General features: G+C 37.5%; 1 protein-coding gene across 1 annotated transcript in view; it reads right to left on the bottom strand.

Moving 5' to 3' along the window:
- ZFPM2 (zinc finger protein, FOG family member 2) overlaps nt 1–20,317 on the bottom strand; it is a 319,145-nt gene that overhangs the window by 91,344 nt on the left and 207,484 nt on the right. Inside the window, exon 5 of the mRNA XM_059836148.1 lies at nt 18,407–18,518. Within this exon, the coding sequence (XP_059692131.1) occupies nt 18,407–18,518 (112 nt within the window). The remainder of the gene's footprint in view (nt 1–18,406; nt 18,519–20,317) is intronic.

Here is a 20,317-nt window from a genome sequence, read left to right on the forward strand (position 1 = left end):
GTGGATCCATTTATAAGAAATAACAGTTCTGTAAACTCATCCCAACTCTGAAAGTCAAGCTGGGCTCTTTCTATATCACTCAACACTGACTATGGAGGACCAAATTAGTTTGGTTTTTTTTTTAATGGCAGCTGTTAAAGGCATTGAATGCCCTCGGTAGGTTTGTACTGATATAGAACTGCTTGGAATTTATTAAACTGTTCTGAGGAGGACACATATGAGTAAATTCCAGTTGACTCTTTCTTAGCGGTATTGAATTCTGCCATACCATCAGAAATGAGAGTAAACTTTCTTTCCAGCAAGGCCTACAGATTTAATTGTGTATGAAGACAATAAGCTGATCTATTGACCAGATATAGATAGATATTATTGTTAAAGATGTTCTTAACAGAACTACATAGCAGAGCTATATATTAAATCTGTGAGAGCCTCACAAAACATGTATTATCCTTAAATATGTCAAATGAAGCACAAATGCATTATTTTGGTTACAGTAGCCCCCCCTTAATTAAAATTTTCTTGTACTTCTGCCCATTTCTTAAGCATTACCTCTGAGGTTACAGCTTTATGTAGAAAAAGGTAAAATTTGGGAAATGCTAAAAAATATTTTGGAAATTTTGAAATCATAAGAGAAATTCAATAAATTGAAAGGTTGTCAGCAGTAAAAATGTCTAGCTGTATTTTTAAGAAGGCTACAAAAAATTCAGTTGACAACTTAACTGAAACCGGTTAAACTCCTAAAGGTTTAGTCCACAGTAAATAGTGATTTTGCTTGACTATAGAGGAAATATTAGAATAGAAAGATGAACAGATACTGAAAAAAAAATATAATCCAAGAATCTTCAGTAAACATATCTGCTACTGCTACATTTTCAAACTGTTTACCCTCGAAAACCCCAGGCTTTTAGTTGATGTTTATTTCACCACAACCAATTCATTCTGAAAATAGTGCTTCAAATTTTGCTAAGGCCTTGTGAAATATGAGCCTCATTTCTCCCCATTCTTTCAGCGCATGCAAAGGGATGCCACTGTCAGGCTACAATGGGGATATATTCTATGTGTTACAAAAGAGATATACTGCAAAATCCTTCAAAATATGTGTTGTTATTAAGAAAAGTTGAGGGTGCAGCCCCATCCTCCCAAGCCCTCCCACCTCAGTTTTAATCTGAAAGCTGTGCTTCATTGGGCATTATTATTCAGAATATTCACTTCCACTAAAGAAGAGACAGTTCTGTATTTTTCTACGCCAAACAGAGAGGCTGCAAAAATAAAAATTGCTGTGATGTCTCCTTGTAAATGTAGCCTATGGAAAATATGCTTCTGGACAAACAGCAGCAGCAGCAAGGTAAAAACACCTATCATCTCCTTCAGCCCCTTCACTTCGATGATGGCTGAACTTCAAAGCCTACTTTTGGACTATTTAAAATGCTAATATGATTAATAACAGGGAATTACTTTTTTACACCAAACTACACAAGGAAATTAAATTTAAAAAAACCCTATGCTAATGCACTGTAAAGGTTGCAGTTACAAATCACAGATCTGTTCATGGATATTTCATGAGCAGAAAAAAGGCTAAATTTGTCAGATAAATTATTCATTGTGAATTATTTGCTCAGCTCTATACTTTGCATGTGTACCGTATTTATAAATTTAACAGGGATTCTGGTGGTACCTTGGAAAGAAGCACAGTGCCAATTCTGCATATTCCGCTGCAATTTCCAATTTGTCTCACCGTATGTGTTCTGCGGGTGAAATTCAACCCTCCCACACAATAGCTGGTTACCGAGGCTTTCCACGCTGTTATGAAACCCACCCCCCACTCTCCTCCCGAAAGCAGGCTGGACTAGCAGCCGCAGCCGCCTTCGCCCCCCTAGGTCGGGTGTGAAAGCCACCTGATCTGGGCAAAGAAAGGGGTACCGGCAAATTTTTAACAAGGCGTGAGGCTAATCTCGCTGTTGGGGCTTGTTCGTGGCACTGGCGGGCGGGCGGCTACGCGAGGCAGTGGAGTGGGACGGAGGTGTGCAAGGTCAGCCTGGCCAGCTGCTCTCCTCACCCCGCAGCCTGCCCGAAAGGTGTGCGAACACCTCGCTCGGCGGCAGAGCACCCCTCAACTACTGCTTGTTTAAGCTCATGCCAACCTTGATCTTCAGTATATTTAAGAAAAAAGACAATGTGTTAAGTTCTGTTGATTCTGATGAAGCAAAATGAGAGATTTGATGTCAAGATGGCAGAGAAAACCTGAAAAACATCACTGCACAACACAGCACCTCCAGAGAATGAGTCCGGAGAGAGGAGGAAAATCTCTCCGAACAAATACACCAACGTGAGCATTAAAATGACAAAACCAACCAACAAACAAACAGCTCCTGTCACACACCATGTCAAATCTCTTAAATATCTTAAGAGAAAACAAGTGGAACAGTATTGGTATCGCTTTACAGGTGAAAATTAAAATATGCTACAACACGTAAATGTACACTATTGGCAACAGCAGAATTTTTAATGAAGGGCAGACAGTGCTTTTAGGGCTAGCTAAACATTTTTTGCTTTAGCAGGGATGCAGAGCCAAAGTGGGGAGATGATTTGGCAGTATATTGACTGTACACTTTTATCCTTTCGGCTGCTTAAGTTCTAGCAGAAGTAACTTGAACAGGACTACAGTTTAATACACTAAGGCTTACACAGAAGGTATTATTTTCTCTTTGACAGGGTCCAGTGCTATTTTTATGCTGTTTGATAGAGAGCCACTGTTAGGCCTCAGGGAAGGAATAGCGATTCTTTAAGTAGGGCTTGTCTAACAGCAGCTTCCTCCCTCCCGCCACTTCAGCCACCTTCTCCGATACAGGAAACGCCTGGGTCTCCTTTTTCTTTAAAAAATACACATCGTTAACTATCTCTTCGGTAATCTGCCTGACAAACCCCGGCTTGTTTGTGCGGGACGCCTAACTCGGACACCAGCCGCTCTGTTTGTTAGTCCCTTCCTCCCCACTCCAGCGCCCAGCCTCCCTGCCTCCTCAATCACATGTGTTGTTTCTCATTTAAATGAACAGTTGGATTCTTTTATTTCTTACAAGTGCTGGATTCGCCTTATCGCCCTCATTCCTTTGGGGGTTGCCAATTGGTTTTATCCACGGATGTATCATTTCTCATGCTTCCCTTTTTTCTTACAAAGAGAAAGAACCACTTCGTCAACAAGCCTCTCTGGAGTGGAAGATTAAAAACCTAGACATCACCTACCTTGCAGCGCTACTCCCAACTGGGTTGTGTAAAACTCAATTAAACTTGTCCCCATTGAATACTGCATTACAGTACATTAAACAGAAAATTCTTCAAGCGTGATGACAAAGCTTGAAACCTTGCCTCAAAGCTGTTCCTTGTAGCTTTCTTTAACATTTCAGTCTTTATGGTGCAAGTCTCCCGTTGACACAACTTTAGTCCAGCTATGAAAAATCACAGAGCCCCACAGGGATTAAAAAAGAAAGAGGAGGAGGGGAAAAGAAAAAAAAAAAGAAAAAAAAAGAAAACCCTGTCAAAGCTGGTCTTGGCACTTTCCTTAGTGCATCTATTGAAACTATTGAAACTATATCACCAGCAGACTAGAACCTGAGAAGTATGAGAGACCTATGCACAATCTAACAATTTAGAATAATGCTATGTTCACTCTGTTCAGTTGCCTTTATGCATTTTCTTTTCTCCAAGAGAAACGGGCATTCACAATATACAATCTACCCCAATTAAAAAATTTACATAACGCCTTAAGATTGGACCAAAATATGAATAAATAAAGGGTACAATTCTGAAAAAAAAAGTTGTCAAGCCAAGAATTACATCCTCCTCCCAAATCCAAATGTCAGTGCTTTCTGAGGAAGTATGAATTAAGATCCAAATACAGAGCTGCACCTCACTGTCATGTAAATAAAATACCAAAAACTTGCTGCTAATATTTCAAGTATTAGTTTCTTCTCTTTAAGAAAGAACGATGACAACTTTACCTCAAATTTGTTTCTACCTGAGCTCACACTATGTCTCCAACTAATGACTGGAAAGAGTTCAAATTCTAAGCAACCCAGAGTGAGTTGTCCATGGGATAAGAAAGCAAGTATTTTATATTAACATCTCCCAAAGGAAGAGTTATGTATGCTGAAAAATGAAAAAAGAGGGCATCAAATGCATTCAGAAAAATTCCCATTTTTCTTACATAAACCTAATGCGATATAGCCATGTTACATGTCAGCTCCTCCAACTCCAAGCGTATACAAGAGTTATCAAAAGCTTGGCTGACTGAGTAGTTACATTTCAACAATCTATCAATATACTTCCAAATAATTCTTTTATTCTCTTGACTCTTTATAGTGATAGATATAATGAGACACGCTGAGCATCCAAATCTTCACTAAATAATGCTTGAAATGCTTGCTTCTTACCTCCTGCCTTAAAAGGATTCATACTGTTACTGCACATGTTACAAAGCATTTTAAAAACACTTCCACTCAAGAAAAAAAATCCTGCATTTCAGCCACGAATGCCATAAATCATGCATTCACTATTTGGGCTGCTCAGACATGAAAAGTACTATATACTACTTTCTCTTTCTTGTGTACTACTACTTTATTCTGAGTAGATAATAGAAAAAGATTTTGAAGATGCAATATGCATGCTATTGCTCTGCAAAGCTTATTTATTAGTCCAGCTATGTGTAGTTAAATGCTAGATCATCACACATAGACCACTATATAAGGTCCCAAAAAGAGAGTGATGCATCCCATTTTCAAAAGGGAACAAAGGCAAATGTAATTAAGCAACCCACATATTATCAAAACGTTGGGACTCAATTACTTCTGGCACTTCCTTTTCATCTCCTGAACTCTACGTAAAGTCCTGTGTGGCTTCTCTCTGGTGTTTTAATTCGCCAAAGAGCCCTGCTGCTAATGCAATATTTAGGTTCTACAGTGAAGGGATGATAGGGGATGATAGTCCCTGCTGATGACTTACTCTGTCTGTGACAATTTTTTCTATCTCTGGAGGGCAGAGTTCAGTATCTTTATGTACTTACTATTATGATATGGTACACATGCTAGAAAGGACTACTCAGAGACTTGGTTCATTCTTTTTTGGGCATTTCCTCTATGCACCTGAATTTCTGGAGAGCAGGAAAATGAGGAGAGAAATGAGAACAATGAATGAGGAAAATTATGGGATGACTCTTTACTCCACTACATCAGTTTTGTACCAGTAGATGCCAATGAAGATAACTGACTGTGATGCAAAAAAAAGACAATGCACCAACCAAATGCTATATACTGAAAATATTTTAAATATCTCAAAACATTAACAGGTGTTCCCTGTGTTAAGGATTAGTCTATCTGGTTCAGTGCTATGGAAAAAAGTCTATTTTCCATAGAAACAATAATCATGTCCGGGTAAAGCAAAATAATATAGTAACCCTACAACAATATTGAGTTTAAAACTCTTAAGTTGTCTCTAACAATATCAAAGAAAAGCAAGATTGTTTCCAAAGTAAAACAGAATTGTCTTTGCTCAGAGTAGAGTTTTTTCTTCTTTTTGTGTCCTCTGTTTACAGAATTATTTTACAAAACTTTCTACCTTAACAAATCTTAACCCATTTTCATCAGAGATGCCACTTGAAAATAAATAATTGGAAAAGGAACAGTGTACATTTTTTTATCATGCTCAGCTGTGCATATGCACCTACTAGCTAATTTTGGGGGGCTACAGCTAATGAATTCATTGCAGTATGAATCACAGGCAACCTTTTACCAGGATCTGACAAGTTGTTATTATGTAAAAGTGACACAGTTTGATAAATCAGATGTTTGATTTGTGGCACACAGCTAAAATCTGATCGGACCATTTCCAAAACACAGAATTAGATTCACGTTTACTGTTAAAAACTGCAGGCTGTTTCTTTTTCCCCAGTAGCCAGTGTTATTAGTAATAGTGGCTGGAGTTTGCTAATCGCAAATGCAAATTGACTCAACTTCTCCCCAGAAATAAAGAAGGTAAAGAAACTAAGTAAAAATAAAGAATGCTGCCGGATACTAACGGTAGCCTGTCAGGCTAATGTGCTCAAAGGAAACCTCAGCTAATCAGCTCCTATTGATTCTTCTGTAACACTAACATCCCAGACACAACACAAGGGGTGTGATACATCCATATAACACTGACACATCAAAATAGCAGTCCTGAACTTCAGAATTTCCTTCAGTATCTTCAGCTTAAGGAACAACTCTTAGATCTCCTGCATACCAGTTTAACAGCCAAAAAGAGTCCCGTTTCAAGAAAATGCTCTTCTTAAGTAAAGTACTTCTCAATGGTGCCTTTGGAGACTTCTCTGACTCAGGAACTAAATTATCTCTGTACAACTAGACCTTTGAGTATTCAGCTGTTCACATGTTTAGACTTTGCAATAATTAGCAACGCACAACAAAAATCCAAGTGCTAACACTAGGATCAGGCTTCACTTCACTGAATATGTACATATGTTCTTAAAGAGAAGAAGGTCATATATCAGCTCATCACTTTTTTGGAATCTTCTAGCTGAATATATTATAGGGTTTTTTTAAGTGTAATTGTTCTGAAATAAATTTTTTCTGCTTAACGTCACTTAGGAGCATTTTTGTAAAGGAGAGGAATGGTGTTTTGGAAAGAACAATTTTTATGATGCTGTGGATTGTTTTTTAAATATGTCAAAAAAATTCAAGTTGCTCCATATCCAAAGTTAATCCATTCATTATGCTATGTCCTAGATTACAAAATTAAGATCAAACCAAAGAAACAGAATGCAGAATGTTGTTCCTTCTATATACATTTCTGTAGGACAAAATGAAGAGAAAATAAATAACGAATTATAGGAAGTGTATCAGAAAACCAGAGCAGTACCACACTTATATAAAGCTGATGACCATATTGTGGCAAGCCAGAAAATTATCATGTTTATGCGTTATGGTGCAGTGCATGTAATTGAGAAATAGCTTGCGTGTACAAAACCAGCATTTTCTCCCTGACTCACCGCAAAGCTTATGACATTTAAGGATTTACATAGAAAGTACATGGAAAGAGAAAGAACTGTATTTAAGGAGTTGATCTCAGCAGATCTTCTGAGAGAGTGCAAAGGGCCAAAAGTGGCTTCTATGAAAGCAACAAAAAAGGTTGACTCTTTAAATCATTATTAAAATTTCAACTTTTTCCCTAACTTAGCTAGTTAAACCCCCCAAAAATACATAATGCTTTGCATCACGAAACAGCTTTCTTAGTAAATTGCTCCTGGACCACTGATCCACGGCAGACTCTCAGGATGGGGTTCTGAACATAGAGCCAACGCTTGTTTAGCCCTAATTAATTTCTACTTTTGGAGGGAAGGGAAGATAAAAGTCTTGAAGTCATACTTCAGGCTATACTTTCCACCAAAGTAAGCCACTGAAAAATATCATTGTTTGTGATTTTATACTTCATTTGCTCTAACGATAAATATAATTTAATTGAACCTCAATCATAAAACTGGCTTAGCCTTAGCAATATGTCAATCTTATTTTAAATTTTCATTTAATTGTAACTTTAAAATGCATTTAAACCTCAGATAATTTAAATCCATTAAATTGCCCATGCAGCCACCATAGAAGTGAGCCTGTTCACATTTAAAAGAATAGCTTATTAATAGAAGATGCATAGTGATCACTTGATGCCACCCCTCTCATTTCCTAGTGTAGAACAGTTCCTTTTCATCTCATACTTTAAGTTCAATCGCCCATCTTGTAGTATCAACAAACATTTTGGCTGGCCAAAGACACAGTCATCTCCCCTATGTCTCAGATCCTTCCATTCCTATGTATCTGAACATTTGTTTCAGCTAACAGACCAACGACAATACTTGGTCTTAGTTTCCGAGTTGAAGGTTAGGGCACATCAGTCAATTCCCGTTAACCCACTGAACCTTGGTTTTCTCAAAAATGTCTTTCATTTGTTCAGATCTTGAATAATTTGTGCACTGTCCTTACTGTTCAATATGCTTTTACCACATTACTTTTATATATTCAATTGTAAAAGCAAATTTTCAAATTGTGTGTGTTTCTGTATCACCACTGTTACGAACAAGAATTCTCCATTTACCAGAATAATGTTATAGACCCCAGTTTGTATTATCTGACTATGCACTTCTATTTATAAATAAAAAGATACAATGTTACTAAATCCAACTCATTAAGTCTGAATACACCTCTCTTCTAGTGTTTCTAATACAATCTAACTTTTTAATATTCTTTTTACATTGGTTTGCACTCCCTAAAATGTGTATTTTTCCCTGTATCATCTTCTACTTTCACCACTTTATTGCAAAACTAGCATTCTTCTGTAATTTATGAATCTAATACTAGCCCTTTTTGTGAGCCTTAACAATGTTAGCTAGGACTTATTCTTCCTATCTTCTAAATTCTTTTCCAATAATATTTCCTCTCAATGATTATTAATCTGTGAAAGTATAATTGTTCAGAATAGCTGGAGTTGCCTACACAGAAGTATATATTGCATCTATACAAAGAGATTTCAGAACCTTCTGTGGTTTGAGTGAAACACTAACTGAGGCCTGAGTCTTTTTTTTTTGTGTGTATATATATAAGCATGTATGCATGTATATATGCCTGTATACGATGGTATTATCATAGGAAGTTATCTTACAGGCAGTTTCTCCTCCAGCAATAAACCTTGGTTCTGCATGCCACCGACTGATTCAGTCATGTGCATCACCACTCAGTTACAGAACATCTCTCCTAAATCTGCTTCAATATTGCAACTAGCTTTAAATATCACAATTCGGGCACAATCTAGCATAGATTTCTGTTCGTCAGCATCACATTGCCCCACATGCCCTGACAGAATGAAACTGAAACAAGAAAGAAAAAATGAAATCTGAAACAGGTTTTTTATTTTTTCCTTTTCTTTTTGTAACACCAAAAGAAATTACATTTTAAGAAAGCTGCTAAGTTCTCTCCTTGCCTGCAGTAACAGGGGTTCATTCCTTAAATATTAAACAGGCACCGAAGCAGGTTGCAACTTCTCCATACTTTCTTCAGTTCTCTTCCGAGAAGACTAAAATGGTGGGAAGGCTGAGTGGTGCCCCAGCAGTGGCGAGGAGAAGGGCAGCTGCAGGCAGTGGGAGCATCCTGCCTCATTTGCAAGGGGGCTGCAATGAGGGACTCCCCTAAGTTGTGCCACGCTGGAGTTCGTTCCCTAACCTCCACTCTCCCTCCTCCCCGTTTCACTATACACACCTCATAACCTGATCCAAATAACAGGGTGCAATTGCCATTGCATTAGGAAAAAAGGATGCGGTCTGCACTGCTGGCCTCAGCGCCACGGTGCCCCGCTGTGCAGTCCTGCTCCTTGGGGCCTCTGCAGTAGGGAGCAGTGCTGGAATGCCGTGGGAGGAGAGAAATACTGACATTTCTGATCTTTGGATCAGAGAGTACACAGATTGATCCCCAGGATCAGTAGAGAGGTCAGGGTTCAGTCACATCTGATCTCTGGCTACAGCTCTTAGGTAACTTCTGGAAGACAATGGAGGGAGATGTATGTATGGATATGACTGAGGGTTACATCTTGATCCCAATTTCTGTTTAAGGAAACCTACACACCAGAAGAGCTTTTCCAATTGCTTTCACCATCCATTTTCCTGAGCATAAAACAAATCTCAGTGTCCTTGGTATTGCAAAAGGGCCTATCCATTTCTTTTAACGTACATGGTTTTCTTTACTTCTCTAATGTCAAGAAGTCTCTTTAAGCTCCTAAATTAACAATGAGAACAAAAATGAGCACAGATTGCTTTTAAAAGTAACACAAGATTCTAAGTATCATCAATAAATAAATTAGGCAGGATCCAAAAGAAGGCTAGGGAATATGGGAAGAGCGGACTGCTGGCTGTGCCATTGCCTGTGTAAGCAAGCACAGCAATCACCTCCAGCACAACAAGAATATGAGCTTAGGGACCGAACAATGAATCACTGGCTTGCAGGTCAATTAAGTGGCCAAGACACACTTGAACTCCACCCGTTGTGCCATAAGAACGGCCTTGCTTGTAAGTAGCTAGAGACAAAACACATCCAACGTGATTTTAACATTGCATTCCAGGCAGTGCCGTCTCTACAGACCACATGGACATCACAGCTGCACATCACACAGGTTTTCCTGGGAGCTTGGTACCTTGAATGCTATGAAAGAGTCTGCCCTGGATTATTACCATCAGGCTTAATCCATTTAGAGGTAAGGGGCACAGAAATCTCACACCGCACTGTCAGTTATACACAGAACCCCCCCAAATGGGGGAAGAATATATTTCTACATTATTTTTAGCTTTTGTTTTTATATGGCACACCATTAGTTTGTCTTGTATCGCAAATACACAGTAGGTGTATTTGACAGGAATCACTATAAAACAGGCTGGAGATGAATCCAGCCCTGCTTCTTCCCATACAGATGTTTTATACTCAGCACCAATGGAGCTGCCTGAAAAGAATGACCAAGGTTTGATTTTAGGCTTCTAGGTCATGGTTTCACCTTGACAACAGCTCTTTCATTTCAAGCAGTAACATTTGCCAGGATCCCTAAGGTGTTTTCATTTTTGTCAAGAAGTGTAGAAAAAAAAAGAAAACAGTGTGAAAAAATGATAAATCTTAATTCACAAGCTGCAGGACTATCTCTGTGTCTCCAGCACAAAACTTCAAATCCAATCCAGGACCTGGATGTGTATTAGAAGGCTGCAGATTTAAACCTTGTCCACCATGATCAAACTGGATTTATGGAGCATCATAACTCTCCAGACACCATCCAGCAGCTTATTAATTTAATAGACTCCTGTCCATTCCATGATGTTCCTGCCCTGACAGTCTCTCAAGATAAGGCGAAAGCCTTTTGACAGGACAGAGTGCATATATATTTTCTTCTGTTTTCTTGTGGATGGGGTTGTCGACAACTTGAAATGTGTGGCTCAGCAAATTTGGGGGCTTTTTTTCTTCCCTTTTCTTTGCAGGGAAGATGACAGAGGTAATGCTACCATGAGACAGGGGGCACAAGGTTTACTGCAGTCCTCAATATTTATTTAGCATAATGGATTGGAAAATAAGATTAATTAAAAAGAAAATAAAACACATTTAGCATCTATGTCATATCCTGAAAATAATGACAACATTTTTCTTAAAATGATTTCTAAATGACTGATTCTACTCCAATTGACTTAGAAAAATGAGGGACAAATATGTATCTTGAAAAAAAAAATCTTTGCATGACGTTTGCATTTATTTTTGCCAGTGGTCTGAATGGTTGAAGTAATATTTCTTTTCACATGGTCCCAGTGTGAAATACAGACTGGACTTCTTTTCCATCCTGAACATGTTCTCATAACTGAGCGTTAGACTCAGTTTACAGCTTTTTATAGTTTCAGTCCAAAATACATAGTTCTGTGCAAATCATGTCAGTATACTATTTCCTTGCCTCCTCAAATGAAAAAGAATTCCAATTTCAAACTATGAAATAAACTACACAATAAGTGACAAGAATACAAGAAAAAACCCCAAAACAACGTACATATGAGAACAACATAAAACTATCACTTGGCTGCTATGTAAATGAAATGTACTAATAATGAACAAAAGCATTTTCATATTGAAATTGGAAATATAGCTGTACCCCTGCATTGCTTGTGATCTTCCCTTTATTATCTGTATGTTTAGAATTTAGAGGGCATGTAATAATTCATTCTATGCTATTATATGTTTATTATACTAATTCCATAAAGATGCATAAAATAACCTTTTTCTTGTAGATAATTAAGACCATACACAAGGCCCTGACCTCTAAACTCCCTAAAGCAGATAATCCCCCATTGGATCTAGATAAAAAATAAAAATAAGGAAAAAGTACAATCCTGCTTTGTGAGTTCTTTGAAGCTGAAATGTGGCTGAATTAAGTCCACAATACTGTGTCTGCCATCAGCAAGCAATAAATATCACTAGTCACGGGGACAAAATATTTTCTCCTTCTGTGGCCAGAGAGGAAAGTAGCAGAACTGATTTGCAATAGTTTTGCTTGCAACAGTGTCATTAGGTATCCTCTCTTCTCAACATCCCTGCAAAACCAAACGTGAATGGTGCCATCTACTTGCCTACCAACCATGTCTTTATGTCTGTATCCATGAGACTTTCTTTCAATGACTGTGAAGGTATATTGCCCTTGTAGAGATACTATGTTATGTAAACATTATACACACAATCATACTTCTCTTGAGAAATATCTTGCAATTTTTCAGTGTTGTGGAATAAGAAATGTAAACCAAGCTTTTCCATGGACCTTTGATATTAGGATAAGCATCACATGCATTTTGTTGAAAACTCAGATTTTTTGTCAGTGGATACAAAGAAAGAATAAAAACCTGTAGCACCACCAAAGGCTTCAGCACATTGTTTAGCTAATGGAGGCATCCAGAGGGACAGCAGATCCTGCAGTTTTCTGACTGTCCACATGGAACAGACTAAGTAAATTCACTCAATTTGCTTTTAATAGTATGTGGAAAGAAGTCCCTTGCAATCTGAAATATATGCCCCAAGTTAACCTTTGGCCTATTAAACAACTTGTTCTCTGACCCAAAACAAAATATACTTGTATTCTAATGCAGCAGTGTTTAAACTCCTCATGATGTTTGACCTGTGTCTCATTAGGGTCTCTGATGTTATATGTCTTTGGTGCAATGTACCATTACATTGCCTGAGGCTGCAGGGGAAAAAAAAAAGTATTTGCTAGCTGAAAACTCATTTGCTGGGGAAAACATGGTATCAAGGAGCTCACAGAACAATTAAGAAAAGTAATCCTCTGCCACTAAAGAAAAATTTAAGAACTCTTCTGTTGTGACAACTTACTTTTCCCATACATTAAAAAATAGACTGTTTACTTTAAATTAGCAAAATTAATTAAAAATTGCCATCAGTTCTTGCTAGTAATTTCATGTAACCTCTTGTTGTATCTTCAACGCATGGCACATATATCAGCTAAAAACCTCTTCCCAGTACCAGTGAAGTAAGCAGACAATTACATATTTACTGACTTATTTTAAGCCAACCATTGGGCAGCACAGCCAGGGGATGCTCTGCTTCCAGCCCCGACTTCTGCTCTGTCCTCTCCTGTGTGCTGCCTCTCCTCAAGTTTCTATTTATAAATTAGCTACATGACACAGTTTCAGTGTGGGCAGCTGTCATTTTAACTAATCTCATCCTGTAAATCCACCCTAGCAGGCTTGTTCTCTATTGTGATTGGAGAATAGACTTTTTTGGGCAGCTTTCAAAAGCAGCATCTGTTTGAGCAAGCACCCATCCCTTAGCTGTGTGGAAAAGCACTCCTCCGAATTTGCCCCCCCCTCCCCCCGGTTTTGCGTTCACCAAAAGAAAATGACAATTCTCAGATCTTACCCTTAGGCAACATCCTCCCTAGCCAGGATTTTGTTACAGTCGCTCAGTGGGCACCGACTGCGATTTCACTTACGGAGGGATGGAGGCTTTTTATGGCATTTGATAATCACATGTCAGTACCACCGGGACAATTAACAGGACCATCTTTGGAATTACTTACTAAGATGTCACGCAGTGCCTGTGGAACCGCACTGGGGTGAGGACGGTTTTTTCCTCCTCCCGCATCCTCTCAGAAATAACGAAGGGCATAAACTACTCGGTGAGGCCAGGCAGAGGAGGAAATAACATCAGTAAATCACTAATGGAAATGCAAAACCAAACACTGCCTCACGCAAAATGAGATGACGGACAGCTCAAGAAGCGTGTGAGTCTCTGCCAGTGGCCGGCTCCTTTTCGGCAGCTGACCCCGACCCCGTCCTGCCACCCTGTCCCCCAGCGCCCAGCCCTCTCCCTCCAAGCCGCGGCCTGAAAAGTGGCCATTTTCTGATTTGGGGTTGCAGCAGAAGACGCGCCCCGCAGCTGCCACCTGGCTGGGCAGCGCGCTCGGTGGTACGCAACGCAACCCAACCGGCCCAGACACACATTAAACATGTTGGTTTTCCTGCACAGAGTTATCCTGTGGTGCTCTGCAATCAATTACTGTTATACCACCATCATTAATAATTTTCTTAATGAAAATGATTCTGTTGATCTCCGTTGTATTTTAATTATCAGAGTTAAGCATAATTACACTGCAGCTCTGAGCTGGCATGTAGACTCCTTTAGGGCGCAATTTTGTTTTAACACACTGATAATGTAATTTTACATTGTGTCAGTTGTTTAGTTATTATCCAGTCGTACAATTCCGCTGTATTCCTGATAACAGATAATAACCTTAGCACCTCCTATATCCTGAAGTCATTTAAAAAGCAATATTGGAATTTCACAACTAGCTAACTTAATCGCCTTATGATTTTATAATTCCCACAGCTAAATATTTGTACAGACACCCTGTTTTAACAATGCCACTAAACATACGGTATCCATACATTTCACATAAATGACTTAAATAATATCTAGAAAAATGTCTGTTATACAAGCATGGTTTTCAGTTTGTGCAACTGTATTTTTTACACCATTTCTATTCTATTCTATTCTATTCTATTCTATTCTATTCTATTCTATTCTATTCCATTCTATTCTATTCTATTCTATTCTATTCTATTCTATTCAGCAATAATTAATTTTTAAATTCCCTTACAGTCCCAGAGGAAGATTCGCAGTTAATACCCTAGCCCCTTCCTAGGTTGTGGGGGGACTCCTACCTCTGGTCTTAGAGATTTACCAGGTCTGGTCCACAACTCTGTTTGTTAGGCACGAGTGCTTCTCAAGTACGCTATGCTGCGATGAACATACAGTTCATGCATTAATACTTCCCACCAATGTATCTTGCTTGAATTACTGAAACTTTGTAGCTGTTTTTTGGAAAGAACATATTTATAATTCTAGATAAGGTACAATTCCTAAAATCTGTCTCTAAAATTTCAGTTACTCTTTCTAGGACATCTCTTCAATTATTGAATGGACTATTTTTGAAACATGAGAGAAGTTTGACATAAATATTAAAACAAAAAGAGCATGTCTTTTAAATGTAATTACAGTTGTAAAAGTTTCCTTTCAAAAAGCCAGAATGGGATAATGGCACATGCCGTGAGTGGCCAGCTTGTATCAGACCTTGTAAAATGGGATACTAATGAACTGTTTTTCCCTTTTCTAATTTGCCCTAGTATTGGGGAAATGTACTTATAAAAAATACAGATAGAAGTAAGTGATCCTAGACTAAATAGAATTACTTTTAAGTACTGAATAGTTATTTCATAGCTCTTCACTCTGAATGTACTCTATGTTTTTAAATAACCGGTTTCTTGATGTAAAAATTTATACAGAAGATGAATTGTGATTCCACTGTAATAACTTAGCAATGTAATTCTACATATGTACATCATATATATACACATATTTACGTGCACATGCACTTTTTGTGTTTGCTTGCCCAGGGAAAATATTTTACGGAGAGTTTTGACGGCAAAGAGGGAGTTAGCTGGCCAGCTCAGGTTCCTTTTCAACAGGAACTACATGCCAGACTCCTCTCCCTGTCATTATTCCATGTGCAATACATGGGCGACTATGATACCCATAGCTTCTAGTGTACTGAAGTCAGGCTGACATTCCTATGCTCTCCTGAAAGATCTGGGGAAAATTCTGCTCTCAAAGATATCACTGTAATAAGCTAAAAGGAAATCTGGCATGCACTTCTGAGTCAGCAACTGATCAACCAGTACCACGTACTGCTAGCCAATTCTCAAACTTATTCTCCTCTTAGAAATGAGCCAATTTACTCCACTCATCTCATCTTGGGTGTAGTAAGGAAAACAGCTCCCAGGTGACCAAATCTGTTACATGTACAATTCCACACATTTGTTCAGCTAATTGCTTTCAGAAATAACAACGCATTGCTAAGCAAACTAACAAAATTATACACATGCAACTACAACATAACATCGAATTACAACTACATGCCAGCTGACACCATTTCATTAGAAGTAATGGCACTATAGGAGACAGAAAGCTAACACAAATCAAGGCAATGTAATCTGGAATGATGAGATACAAATTGAAGGAAGAAACATTATTCTATTTATTTATTTTACCATCTTCTATTTGACATTGTTTTGTGATCCAAGCCAATTAATCTTTCTAGTACAAAAATCCCAGCAGAGCTCAAGGCAAGTGTAGGTGCTTAATGAACGACAGAGCAGCCAACTCAAAGTGCAAAGAGATGAACAGAATGCAGTGAAGGTAAAGCATATCTACAACTTATTTCCCACATTAGTTTAGTGAAGTAGCAGCTATTTAACATGTATTTATAAATTAGGGCTCAAATTTATCCTCAACTTTAGTTATAATACGCATCTGTGGTAGAGATAACAGAATTCACCTTGAGCACTGCATGACTGTCTCACAATACCTTGTTAACCAAGTACTAAAATAACCAGCATGATCAGTGAAACAAAATCCAGCATGTTTGAATGAAAAGACTAATGTATTGGGCTACTCAGTCTGCACCAAACTGATGAAAGTTTTTAGTATTTGAAAAAAAACACCCTCGTATTTCAGTAGATGCAATCAGACAGATAGCACTGAAACTGTCTAATGAATTAGTGTTTGTAAAGTACTTTGAAGATGAAAAGTCTTACCAGTATATATGTGGTATTATAATTACAGAAAGAATGTAATACTTGATAAGACATCATCCTATGGGAATTTGCAGAAGCTGTATTTTGGAGTGAAACTGATTTCCCATTACATTAAAAAGTTGTTGCAGAAAAGTTTGCCTGTGAGTATTCAATACTATGAATAGCAAACTGCAGCTCTGGATTCACGAGAAAAGCTTCACTATGTTACTCAGAGCACTTTTCTGCTTCTTCACTTGGACAGCAATCAGCAAGCTGCGAGGGAAGGGCAGCTCAACCCTTTTTAGATCTGAGCCCAGTTCTCAAGTACTGCAGGTGTTTCAGGTTGCAGAATGAATGTGTTGGCTTTCTGTAATTATAATAGAAAGAATTTATAAGACCCTAGTGTGCAACTCTTTTTTAACATGCAAATTCCCTGTTTTCAGTGTTTCAACTTTCAAAGGCTTGTGACAGTTTAAAGGCAATCCTCTTATAAGTGTATAAATTGCAGTGATTATAGGAACAAGTTGTAATTGTTTCTAGTAAGTTTTTAGGAGTCTTTGATGTTATGATTAGTGTTTTGTATGTTAATATATTGATATGGGTGCTTATTTGCCTGGATGCTTGTATGCTGAAATGGTCACTAGGTTGCTTCAGCAAACAAATCTTTGATCTCAGTAGGTCTGTTTGGTTAGAAATAAAACCTAAAAGAAATTAAACAAGAACAGTGCATGTTCTGAAGTATTCACAAAGTGCTGAGATTGGTGATTGAAATACAAGGAAGGAAAGTCATAGTTTTTCAACCTGATCTTTAGGGTGAATGCCAAAACCAGCTACACTAAATAAGTTATTCTTATTCCATGTATTCAAGTGTTTTGTGTTTTTTTTTTTTTTTAACATACTGTAATGATACCATAACCACATTTACAAAGCTTTCACAGTGACTGACCGAACAGTGTGGTGCATAGTCCATGGCACTAGGGACTGAACTCACGGCTCTTTGGGTTGGTTCAAGATGCAAGACAAAAGCCTTTGCATCTTGAACTGAAGTAGCTGTTAGATGCGGTAGGTTAGACAAGGCATGTTTGGGGGGCCTTGTAAGAACTCATACTAACTTCAGCAAATCTGACAATTCACATAAGACAGAAATTATATTCAGTGCCACTAGCCAATACATTCCAGTGAAGCATCATCACGTCATGCCACTACACAGACTGGAATGTCAGAGGTGACAACCCTGAAATCCAGTTATCTTCTCTTACCATGCTGACATGAAGTCTTATCATAGTCCAATCAAGTTTGAATTCTTCTTATAAAACCAGATTTCAGTTAGTAGTCTACAATGTAATGTAACATGGAGAAATGCTATCCAGTATGTCCAATAAAATGTCAGAAAAAATCCACCTTTTTAAAGTGTATAGATTTTACTGATGTTTCCCAAGAGGTGCTAACTCTCAGAGAGAAATGGATGGTATGTCTTATGTCAGCTGATGTCCTTCTGTGTTTATAAAGCATTTAGTACACTGCAGACACCATGTTAGGTTTTTGAATCATTAAAAGAAAAAAAAAAAAGGCAAAATCAGAACAGGGCAGGAAAATGGGAATTAAAACTGTTCCACTTTAAGGGGAAACAAACTACTTCATTTTTCTATTATGCAACAGGTATATTTTTATCTCAGTACCTTGCACAAGAAAGTAGAGAAAAAAAAATCAGCTTGTGTTTACCTTTGCTGTACACAATGCAGTTGTTTTTGTTGTCTTCTACTCCTTGCCAAGTCACATCCAGCAACCACTTGGGGCCAGCAGTCAGAACCATAGGGACTGAAGCCTTTGTCTTCTGTAGGAAGGATGATAACAAATAGATGCCATTTGCTTGCCTTGATTAAGAACTTGAATAATAATAGTAATAATAATTTTATTTGCAAACAACAAAATCTCCAAACATGTAAGCCAAGGTCTTATTCCCCTCCCTCAGGATTTTTTTTAAGAAGACACAAGCAGTAAGCTTTAGTTCTTTCATTGATTGAATGGTGAAACTATTATCAAGGATTTTTCCCAATGATACTGGATCAGATCTCCAAGATTAAGCAGATTTCTGGTGGCTGAGAATTATAAAGGGAATGCAGATGACTTTCACAGCAAAGAGCCAAGCGTTTAGAAGTGAACTTTAGACACATTGTACTTCATTATCAATGGGATCTCACTATTTCCTGAAAAAGACAGGAAAGAATTTAAAGAATCGGTATCCATTTCAAAGATCTGTCCTGGGTAACATTCATATTATCATAGGAAATTGTTCTGAATGGATAATAGAATTTTTCCCCTTTTGCTAAGTGTTGATGTGTGATTTTACTATGTCTGAAGTAATAATAATGCTAATGATTCACTGCACTTTGTCTCCAAAAAGACTATAAAAGAAGTTGTATTAATAAATTCAAAGGCACAAAAGTAAAGCATGACATCCATTGCACCTGAAAGGTATGCAGGCAAGGAGATGCACTTTTAAGAAAACCATCTCCTGTGTGTATTTCAGATTCTATATTTAGAGAATTTGTTATTTGAGGAGATAAAGTAGAGGCTTCAAGTTTATTAACACTTAACTCCTTTTAGTAATCAAATGGCAAAAATCCTGTGGGTAATCCTGAGTTAGTCAGTACATGGCACTGAGATGCCACTTACACTTCTATCATTCACAGTTCTTTTTCTCCATATCAAGCATGAAACCACAACAGAGAGTACAAAGTACAACAGTCACCATGCAATTTTTATTTTTTTTTCTGTGATATAATTCTGCCCAAGAGATTCCAACTTTTTCTACGAGAATTTGATTAATTATTTTTATATTCCACTAATAATTCTCTAGTTGGCTCCAGCTATGTTCTATTGTGATATTCTGTATGATTAAGAGAGTTAAAAAAATTTGACATATGGAAAATCATATATTTACATGGACATTCCAGATGCATTGGCCACATTTATTTTCTATGACTCTTCTAGAAAGGTAGTGAAGTATATTAAGAATTACCATGGAACATATTACATTCCCAAAATAGGCACAAAATTATTTATTGAAAATAAGATGTTATTGAAAACACTTTAGTTATATATGATTACATGAATAAACTTATATGTTTAATATAATTTATGGTAGATCAATATTTTAATAAAAATGATAGAATAAGACATATTGAATGTCACAGTTCTTCACATTTTGGTTTTTTGATCTGTTTATTCTCTAATACTGTTTTATCAAATATAGTATTTCTTGCTTAATTTGCATTTTATATTTTGCATGTTTCATATAAATATTTATGCATAAATCACACTTCTTCTATATGCACTCCATGACATTATTCATCTTCCAGAAGTGTTGGAAAAAACAGATATAAATGAAGAATGAAATTAGTAAAAAGGAATGTAACAGCGACAAATTACCTACCTAGTGTAAAAATACTGCAACCAGAGACGTGCAATGTCTCAATTCCTAATACTGCTTCTTTCTATGGGAAGTTGCAGAAAGTGTGTTTGCTTATATGAAGTATTACAAGAGTCAACCCAACTGCATGCGTTTGAAATCTGAATTTAAATGCTGATTTCTAACTGGCCAGTAAACAAGACAATTTTTTTTTTTGAAAT

This window comes from Gavia stellata, chromosome 3, assembly GCF_030936135.1.
Source record: "Gavia stellata isolate bGavSte3 chromosome 3, bGavSte3.hap2, whole genome shotgun sequence".
In the NCBI taxonomy this organism is placed as follows: Eukaryota; Metazoa; Chordata; class Aves; order Gaviiformes; family Gaviidae; genus Gavia; species Gavia stellata.